An 11125-nucleotide genomic window follows, 5' to 3' on the forward strand; every position below is an offset into this window, starting at 1 on the left:
GTGTTAATGTAGCTTAAAATGCGGAGAATAATCACGAGATTCATAATTTGCTATGCCAACAACACGATTGTTGCACATTACTCTAAAAAAGCAGTAACACTGTAGTATTTTAATTGATTATGGGACATGCCTGATTTTGGGCAACTGACCAATCATAGGGCTGCTTCTCGTGACCTTTTGACCCGGCCCGAACTTATTTTGTTTATATCTACCACTGTAGCTAGCCTAGATCACGCACTGTCTGCATATAGAGCCTGTAGCCCATCCATTGCTCCAATCTATCGGAGGTGGCAGTCCAAATGATCAGAAAACGTTTTGACAAAGGTAAGAATAGAATAACTGTAGACGCCAAAAAAAGTCGTAAAATATATGTGTACACTTATATGATATTGTAGGCAAATGAGGTCGAAATTTCTGTTGATTATGTACGTAGGCCTTCGCTGCAAAGTTGTAACGCCTAACGCCGGTTGGGATTGCGATATTGCATTAGCCTACATTATATATCTGCCTGACCAAAGTCTTCGTTGACGTTAGACTTTGCAAACAATATAGGCTATGCCTATGCTTGGCCTAGTTTATGATGTCCTTATAGTACGGACGATTGAACGTTGGTACATCCAATGTTGTTTATTCCTAGATTTCTAATCGAGGAATTGCTGCAATGAGCAGGGTTGACTTTCGTATCAATTTGTATTGGCGTAGGCCTACGCCTAATGTTAGTTGTTGCTCCTATTTAGTTTAACATAATAAATAATCAGAACCATCTTTGGCATGGGCCTACTTAACTGATGGTGACGTTATAGATCGTAGATGGTATACTTGCTCAGACTAACCCTAATGATTAGCCTACTGGCATAGATGCTAGACTTATCCTTTTGCCAAATTTGCTTGATTTTGTAATTACTGTAACTGTACATTAGATGCAATAGGGCTAGGCTCTGCACAAGTCAATAAGAGACAAAGACGTTTTGATAAAACAACCAAGGTTTTGCAAAGTGCCATAACACTAGGATCTGTTCAAGTGGATTGCACTTGGCCTAGCCTCTATCCCATGGACCAGGAAAACAACCACTGTGCCTCACTACTCCATATCGACTAGCTATGGTTATGAATGCGTGAACTAGTAAAGTGTCAGCTTTTTGTTTTATTTTGCTATTTTCTCTAACAGTTTGATGATGACTTCTCACAAATGTGCAGTCCATTGTGCTGGGAAGATTGGGCCATTAGCAAGGTTCACCCCAATCAGTTGGCTTAAAGTTATTGCCAGTGCTGAGGAATGGTGCAAATTATCTGGCCCACAGTGTGATGTTGCTCACAAAGTTCTATCCACCTGCAAAGAACAGCCTGACAGCTTTGATGACATCTTCTACCATCGTGATTGCTATGCGGCTTTTACCAACAAAACAGATATTATCAGAGCAAAGAAACGACAGATGAAATTACCTCAACATACAGCAGTTGAAGGTAAGAAGTTTGTCAAAATGCATTTTATTATGAGTGAAAGGTATGCAGCTGTATTGATCCCAAATATGCCTCATTTTCAAAGATGGAAACTTTTGGTCAAAATTCTTTAACTTTTTTTATTACCACCCTGGAGGAAATTTACCTCACCAGGACATTCAGTCATCTTGTGTGCTCATGTAGTATGTCTAAGAACAAATTGGAAAGTAAAGACCCACAGGGAACGATTTTTTGAAAACTTGTAGTTCTAAATTATAGCATGCTATAATTTGGGGCTAATACAGACTACCTTTTAACAGTAATGAAATACAGAAACATGTCAATAAACACAACAAATTGTTTTAATGATGTGATGTAACACTTCTTGGATCAATTGGAACTTTAAAAGCTCATTTCCCTTGCATACAATGTAATTGAACTGCTTGAATTTACGTTGGTATGTGAATACGTGGTCAATAAGTACTGCAGATTTCTAGAAGATTTAGTGTGAGCAAAAAGAGCCTTTTATTGTTTTATTCCCAAATCTTCTTTTTATGCCTGATCCTGGTATTTAGATATCCTGTCTTGAAGGTAGTTGCCTCTAAGGCATGATTTTGTTAAATGAGTTTATCTGACTACACATGAAATTGGGAATTGAAGAATTGGTAGAAAACCTGCAGTGCAGTTTGATATGAATTTTGAAAACATTAGGTGAAATGAAGGAAGATAAGACCATTAGACATCTTGTTATCATTTATGAATTTTAAAATGAGGCTAGTTTGTTATGACTATCAACAGAAAAGGATGTTCAATCATCATTTTAGCTTTAATCTGTTAGCAGAAAGGCATAATTTGAAATTGATAAAGCTCAGTTGTATGTTTTCTAAATTGAGTGAGGCTTCACTGTGCTATGTGTCATGCTGTCATTTCTAAGACAAAAATAATTTTCTGTGCATTGAATAGTCAGTGTCTGTTGAGCCCACATAAAATGTGAGAAAAGCTGTCACTCACGGACATCTCTGAAAATGAATTATTCCAACTCAACATAGGAATGTCATACACAAAAAACATATCAACCCAACAAAGCAACTGTATGTCACTTTCAGATAGAGGAGGTATCCTGAGGGATTTTAATTGTTTTAATTATTTTAATTTGATTTCAGATCTAGATACCTCTATTGAAGAAGATCACCAAACAGAAATTGATGAACCTCTGGATAAACAACTCCTCTGATCATCAAAGTTGGCTTCTTCCTCATCAAGGTCACAGAATGTGCTACCAGAGGAGTGTATAATCTATAATATGAAGGAAGGCCTTTAGCAAATCTAACTAACTAGCAATTATGATTTATTTCCAGAGTCATCATCAAATTGCTTAAATAAGTATCATCTATTTGCAAGCACCCCATGTTTTTGTTGCTTTCAAATGTGAAATATAACTACATAAGTGAAACAAGTGTGAAAAATTAGTGGAGATATACATTGGTGTACATACAGAAATGCACATTGATGAAAAATATTAATTCTAATAAAAAACCAACTTCACACTTGGTTTGACCTAAAGTACATACAGTTGATGTGTTTTAGCTGCAAGTTGGTCATCATATCTGTCGCCCTCTATTTATCTAGGCTACATGTCACTGTTTTCAGCCACATGTGCTTTCGATGCGGACAGTGACATAAGTATTACAGGTCATGTGACGTTTGTTCATCAACTCAGCTGGATCAGATTGTGAGACTTGTGAATCAGTCTTCGCTCCCGTTCTGAATCGTTTGGTTCGGTAGTAGCCCTGGCTCCAACCATTGTGGTCGTACTTGTATCTGTTTTGTATTCGTCTTTTATACACTATTGTATGAATAATTATAGGACTCTACTTCGGTATTGAGACCTCATTTGTGAACATTTTCGTTTAAGTGCATGCTTTCTACCTATTATTGAGAGCTTCGTGCCGATGTATTGTTTGTACCGTGGCTGATTATAGTAATAGATTGCAAAATCTCAGCGCTCCTTCTTTACTCTTTAATCTATGTGTTATTTTCTTTGCATGTAATAGCGAGGTTCAAGGCTCATCGTTAGTGACACATGTCCATCGAAGCCGCATTTGTTTCCATACCACCACCAGTCCTCATGCCCTATAATTTATACAGAAAGCTGAAGCCAGTGTATCATGAATTTCTGACCACCAGACATCTATTTATAACACAGAAACCAAAGAAAAGTTGTTATGAAACTGGTCTCAATCAAGAATAATACATTCCTATCAAGGTTGTAGGTCAGAGCCCAAGTAGATATAGAGGTATCACAGCTAAAGTTCCTTCTGGTCAATCCTCAAAAACAAACAAAATGTTTGGTTACCTTGGCAACAGCAATACTTTCTGAAGTCATCATAATAGCATTGAATATTCTATGATACCATATTTCACATGTGTATGTAACTTTCAGTCATAAATTATTACATACAGCCTCTGTATTGTTTCTTAAACAGGTCGGTAGATTTTCTTAAAAAGTCTAATCAACGAGTAAAGGGCGCCCTCTATTTGGTTTTCTGTTAATTGTTCCCCCAGTCAACATTGGACAAATGTCAAATTTGGTGGGCTTTTTGTTCTCCAGAAGACCCTTCATAGGGATTGTTTGATATTACTCTACTCTTCCACCCTGGCTATTAAAAAAAACTTCCAAATTCATCATAACCATATATGGGCAGCTAGCCGCCATTTTGGTTCTTGGCACAGCCGTGTGCACATTTGGTCGCTGCCAACAAACAGAAAACCAAACCTTATATCAAATTGTACTCATTTTCACTCAAATCAAGTATTCCCTAAAAAAATGAGCAAAATCCAAAAACTAAGCACTTTTTTAGCACATGGAAGACTGCCTAACACTTCTCATGATCCATTCACACAGAACTTCCGTTTCCCTGCATGTACGAAAGACTCTGCACAACATGCACCTACGAAACGCGGTCTCATGAAAGGCCCTTTTTCTTCCCTCTCCCACCAACTGAAAAGCTGCTAGATTTTACCTAAACTTCGTTATAGTCAACATCCGGAAAGAAAATGGCAGCGCCTCGCCACTGATCTGTCCACGAAACCACAGACACATAACAGTATCTCCTTACGTCTAGTTGCCATCCACTCCACTGTAACACCAGTAATGGGGACAGCCAAGTTATTTGCCTTCGCCGAGTTTGCTCTAATAATTCCAATTTCTTCACCGTGTATATAACTGATAGCAGAACCTCAATGTCAGGGAAAACAATGTCAGGAGAGTTCACCAAGCAATGATAAAAACTACTTCCTGTTTAGTTACACTCTCCTGGAACAGAAGGCCAAGAGAACTGAGATTAACGTCCAGATTCCCAAATTACTAACAACAATTATCAAGTCCTGCACACCTCATATCATCTTCAAAGAGCTATTTTTGACAGGCTAACCATTGTCGAGTCACTCTCAGTTCGAATCACTCCAAGATTAATGTTTGTCGTCCAGTTACAGAGTTGTTGACAATTGGAATTCATAACCACGTACGTTAATTATGAATCTAATAGAATGACTTAGGTCAGCTTGCGTCTTTGATAAACCAATGAGGCTTCTTTGCGTATTCCTGCTTGCATGAGGATCTAAAATATATACATATATTGCATACAGACGCCTTGTTCCCCACAAGACTTACTGGTAAGTGATGCTTTGCCACCTTAAGCTTCAAACTCAGCTTCCGTCCAGCTTATGGTACTTTCAACTGTCCTCTTCCATCCAGTTGCATTGTCTGCAAGGTCCATTTCTCGTTATCGGGTTTTCCAGCGGCCACACAGCACACATACATAACCAAGGGTTACATCACTTGTGCTACCTCTTATAATATTACCTCATTTATTGCAGGGTGGGTAGTATCCAATATATAGGCGAGACCAAGACAACTTTCAAGAAACGTTTTAATGACCAAAAATCGACAGTCAACACCACGGAGACTGAACTCCAGTTGGGCATGGTATGACATGCATAGGACATTTCAATCTTCCTCGACACACTATTTTGGCATTGTATTTCAAAGTAACCGTCCCTATACAGTTTGCCTCGGCAGAGACCTTTTGTGGATTTAACGCCTTCTCATCATTCAACCACATCGTCTCAACAGCCAAGAACGTAATGACTAAACATCCCCTTCCATTTGTCTTTCTTACCTTCATCCTCCAGCCTCTCTCATCTTTCCATCTGCATTCACAGGCTTCCCTTCATCCCCTTTCATTTCACCTGCATTTCTAATTAAATCCCATTGTTTCACCTCTTAAATTTTCAATAAAGATGTATCAGACCTTAATCCTCTCATCGTTCATTCCTTTCATCTACTTCTCATATGTCGTCTCTATGTTTGCTCTATTCATTGCTCATTTGTCCAACTTCACTGTCTGCACTTCTTTGTCTCTTAATGTGTTCTTAGTTTGTCTTCGTTTTAGTTAGTCGCTGAAGAAGTTCCTACTAGGATCGAAACGTTAGACTGTTTAACGTTTACATCAATATTTATTACTGGTTCACGCAATTCAGATGAAACTGGGTCACATTATAGCTTTGTGGTTCAAGTTGTTTTGAAGGTGTGATTGCATAGTTATTCCTTCAGGAATTTTAATGGCATTCGTTGGTTTGTTTTTTTAACCTTCAGACAAGATGTCTCAGGAATTCATCAACTTCGACAGTGCTGGTACCGAGACGAAATGTATGTGCCTCGAACCTGATGAAACGTTCTACACAACGTATAGTGACCCCGACCACGAAGATGGGGATGTGATTCTATGCGAAAGATGTGTATGTGAAAACCTTGAGATTACAACGCGTGATGACAATGAAGAATCTATTGGAGGAGACACAAAGGAGTTAACTAACCAATCAAATTACACTGTGATTAATACACCAGCAGATGCGGTCAACCACATAAAAGTTGGCGATCATGTCGCATGGGAAAGGGAGAAAGACATTGTTCTGTTAACAGTGAAGTATAACCACCACGCCATCGTAGAGTCGATTGATGACAAATACATGAGCGTTATCGAATACAAAAAATTGCCTAATGCAAAGAAGTTGACAGTCGAACGGACGACATATTCCTTGTCCTGTGTCGATGAAATTAGTTATGGTTATTTCTTTTGCATTCATTACTCGCGACAGTTGATAAGTCATAATCCATCATGGCTAGTACTCCAAAGAGCCAAAAGCAAATTGGGTAAAGGTGGGTATAACCTGTTTCTTAACAATTGTGAATCTTTTGCAACCTTCTGTAAACGTGGTGTCTCTCGAACTTTGCAAGTTTCTGAAAAAATTTGCAAAAGTTTGGATGTGCTAAAGAAAGAGCTAAGCGTAATCTGTAACTCCCCGAGATTTGTAGTTTTGGTTGGTCAAATTGCACGTGCAGAGGGGATTGAAGAAATCGTGAAAGTGAGTACAGGAATGGCAAATGCAAATTTGGTTGGTGGTGTATTGTACCTTGTTTCTGAGGGAATGTTTTGCTGCATGGATATGTACAAGCTAGCTGGTATGAGGCGTGACAAAAGTATAACTACTGAGCAGTTTATAAAATTGGCAGTTAAGCGTGTGGTACTAGCGATCAGCAAAGTTATTGTAGGAACTACAACGGGAATCATTGGTGCTGGGGCAGGGTCATTTGCTGGTGGAGTTATTGGATGTGTAGTGACGCTAGGTACTTTTCCAGGATTAATGATTGGCGCGGGTGTTGGATCTCTCATTGGTAGCGTACTAGGCGGAGTTGGTGGTGTTGCTACATTTAACGGTTCTAGGACAATCCTATGGTCCCTTTCGCACTCCAAGGATGTTGAGTCTATTAAATGGTTACGACTTGGTGACCATGTCATAATTCCCGGAGAAGCGTTTCTGCATCCACGTTGCCATGCCATTATATCTGGTATAGATCGCACAGATAATAAAGTAAAAGTGATAAGAAACGACTATAAACGTGGTGTCGTCGAAGAATGGATTGCTTATGTGCCAATGAAAAGAATGGTTTATAATGTAGGGGAATGCTACCCGGTACTAAAAGTCCTAGAAAATGCAAAAAGTAAACTTGGTATAAAGAGGTATAGCATTGCCACTTACAACTGCAAAACATTTGCAGTGGAACAAAAGATGAAAAAGGAACTTAACTTTTAAACTGTGTATATGCACATCTCGACAAATATTGAAATTAAAGCAGTATTATGCCCATATGGGAAGGGAAAAAAATTACAATCATTATGATTAATGCACCGCCCAAATAGGTTGGTAGGCCTATTAGATATAGTCAAATATCAAACTTATACTGTTTTAGTATTGCTTAGTACTGCTTATTTTAAACTCCTATATCGGTATCGGTTAGAAGGGATGAAATTTATGGCACCTTTCTAAAAGTCTGAATGTTTAGATTTTTTGCGTGTTTTTTGTTAATGGCGCAGAATGCGTCATTTCCGCTTCCATTATAAATTAGTCATTAAATACACAGCACTTCAATAAGTATATCTTTATTTTGTTTAAGGTCACAGTTTGAGCTCAATTTCAGTTTCATTATCTTATATCTTACTTAAATGTTCGTATTGTTTTCTATTGTCGAACGACGGTACATGCAGTGCAGTGGAGTGCATAAAGCAGTGTTAGTAGTAAGGTTTAAAATGTACATACCACGACTGAGACAAAATACTTTAATCACACATAATAGTCGGAAACGTTGAATCATTTCCAATAACAACTTGTGTACAGTAGTTTTGTTATAGAACTAATGGCGTGGTGATTCCATTTATTGTATATAACCAGTATACGAACACGGCATGTTAAGCTATCTTATCATTATAGCTGCAGGTTAGTGATGTATTAATGGAATAATTGTAATCCTATATATACACAATAGCCGAACTTCAATCTGCACAGGCTCACAAATGGGTCTAGTATCAATACTAATTCATAACGTTAGGCTACCGGACAGGTAACATTTAAATGGGTTATTCCAACTTTTTGCAGCACTTTCCACACATAATATCTAAGAAAGTAAGAAACGAATATATGCAAATTGTGAGTGAAAATATATGTGTTTTCTTATAAGTATAGCACTACCATCTTCCTCGTTAAAAATGTGTACTCAATTCTCACACCATTATATAGCTTTATAATTGATTTGAGAGTTTCTAAAGCCATTTTAATTCGTAATCCAATAACAGGCTATAAACACAAGGTAATAATAATTTGTAATTATTGTAAGATTTTTAGGATGAGTATTATCACCTTAAACGTGCAGAGGGAATTGGAGCAATAATCATACTGGGCCTTAGGTACCATTTGTAGAACGTTGATTAGTGGTGAAGTGTAATTATATATGAGGGAATATAAACAAAACAAAGTTTCAGAAAACATTTACAAAGCTTTTGATATGTTAAAGAGAGAGAGAGAGAGAGCTACGAAGCCTACGAGCGATATATAACACCCCGTTGTACGCGCAGAAGGGATCGAAGCATTAGTGAAAGTGAGTTCAGGAATGGCATTTATAAATTTTGTTGGTGGTGTATAGTACCTTCTTTAAGAGAAATGCTTTGTTACGTAGATACATACAAGCTATGTGGCCAAAGGTATGACAAAAGAATCACTATTATAAGCAGTTTATCGCAATGTTTCCCAAGTGTGATACTAGCGATCAATAGAGTTCTCGTGGGAACTACAACCGGAATTGCTGGTGGAGTTGGGGAAATTGCTGGTGGAGTAATTGGGGGCTCAATGTAATCTGCAGCCGGTTAAATTGTTGGCATGGCCCTTTGTTCACTTCTTGGTAGCATCTGTAAACGCAACTAGGAGTAATGTCCATTTCTCGATATCTTAAAATGACATTGCTGAACTTTCCGCTTCTGTTTAAAGCATCTCTGTATGTTGGTTTCTCATACAAATGTAATGACAGAACGGACAAAGTATTATAATGCATCTGAAAAGGGTCTGAAATGGCTTGGACAAATAAATTGATATTTTGATGATCTGGATTTACCACAAAAAAAAAATCTTCCTATTTTGCGAAACTGCAAAGTTTTCTGTAGGTTAATCATCCTATATTTACTTTTGTATCCTATTGTCTAACAAGAATACCCGAAATTCGATATAAAGGCTAAATTCTGCTGTGATCAATACTTGTCGGTAGAGACATTATCAGTGCGTAACCATGTAGTTCCACATACATATACCAATGAGATGTAAAGTTTGATTTTCCATTAAGTAAGAATATATGTGTTCTTTTTTTTTCAAAAATACTGAGCAAAATGCACTCTCTTCACGAACTGTAAAAGTGTGTTAAACCACTCGATATAATTTCCGACATTTACTTTACGCGATCGTCATCCACTCGCGTCATTACGTATTCTCACATTTGGTCAAATGTATTATGCGTTCAAGGTCGGCTGTACAGGGAGTTTCTAGTTCAAATTTACATATATGGTCAAACCATAGTACGTTTGTTATGTAGTCTTATGTTTCTATATAACTTTTGAAAAGAAAGGACGTTTAACTTGATCTTCATCTTGGAATGTCATTTGTTAATCAATTTTATAATGTCTCCTTTTCTTCATTTTACATATTTTTCAAGGATATTTTGATGATCTGGATTAAAAAATTTGTAATCTTTCCGATTTTGCTAAACTGCAAAGTTTTCTGTATGTAACTCATCCTATATTAACTTGTGTATCCTATTGTTTAACAAGAAAATCCGAAATTCTATATAAAGGCTAAATTCTGCTGTGAGCAAGACTTGTCGGTAGAGACTTTGTCATTACGTAACCATGTAGTTCCACATACATATACCTAGGCCTATGAGATGTAAAGTTTGATTTTCCATTAAGTAAGAATATATGTGTTCTTTTTTTCATACTGAGCAAAATGCACGAACTGTAAGAGTGCATGTGTTCAACCACTCGATATAATTTCCGACATTAACTTTACGCTATCGTCATCTACTCGCATCAGCGTATTCTCACATTTAGTCAAATGTATTGGGCGTCCACGGTCGGCTGTACAGGGGGTTTCTAATTCAAATTTACATATATGGTCAAACCATAGTACGTTTGTTATGTAGTCTTATGTTTTCCTTGTAGTCTTGTGTTTTATTTGATCTCCATCTTGGAATGTCATATGTCAATCACTTTTATTATTTCTTCTTTTCTTTTTGGACAAAACGGTGCCCAACTTTGATTGGATACTTATACCCAACGCTTTTAGAGTGTATTTAGTCAGTTTTAGTTTAAGGTAGCTGTAGAAATGTAGCTTTTCGGTTATACATCTCATAGCTAGTATGTGATCGAGTCCAGGAGTACTACTTTGTTGTTAGCCCTGAAATTTTGGTATGCAGTCTGTCTCGCCATGTAGAAATGTATGCTCATTAGTGTAATATCGTAGTAAAACATATCAAATTGTATTTTGCCATACTGTCTTGTAACCGGTATCAATACATCGCTTTAAATGGAGACCGCTAGCTTTGTGTGTATTTCTTGTGTGTTTCTGGTAGTTCACTTAGATTTTTTTTCAATTTATTTATTTATCAAATCAGATGTGGTTGTTGACGGCGAAACAAACTGTACTCCTACCAGTGAAATAATGTCACGCAAATACAATTAGAGTTTCACTGGTTTATGGTGACCGTGCTGTATTGGACGCATTGATAATACTAACACTATTGCAG

General features: G+C 37.3%; 1 protein-coding gene and 1 long non-coding RNA gene across 4 annotated transcripts in view; both read left to right on the top strand.

The window, feature by feature from the left end:
- On the top strand, nt 1–3555 carry LOC139967892 (uncharacterized). The gene is made up of 3 exons (XR_011793181.1): nt 1–324; nt 1169–1464; nt 2604–3555. It is a non-coding gene; the product is annotated as an uncharacterized lncRNA (long non-coding RNA).
- LOC139967889 (uncharacterized) overlaps nt 1–10912 on the top strand; it is a 130775-nt gene extending 119863 nt beyond the window's left edge. For all 3 annotated transcript variants that reach the window (XM_071972076.1, XM_071972077.1, XM_071972078.1), the window contains one exon: nt 6098–10912. In XM_071972076.1, coding sequence (XP_071828177.1) covers nt 6098–7596 — 1499 coding nt within the window. In that variant the 3' untranslated portion in view covers nt 7597–10912. The remainder of the gene's footprint in view (nt 1–6097) is intronic.
- Nucleotides 10913–11125: the final 213 nt, after the last annotated feature.

This window comes from Apostichopus japonicus, chromosome 5 (genome assembly GCF_037975245.1).
Source record: "Apostichopus japonicus isolate 1M-3 chromosome 5, ASM3797524v1, whole genome shotgun sequence".
Classification (NCBI taxonomy): Eukaryota; Metazoa; Echinodermata; class Holothuroidea; order Aspidochirotida; family Stichopodidae; genus Apostichopus; species Apostichopus japonicus.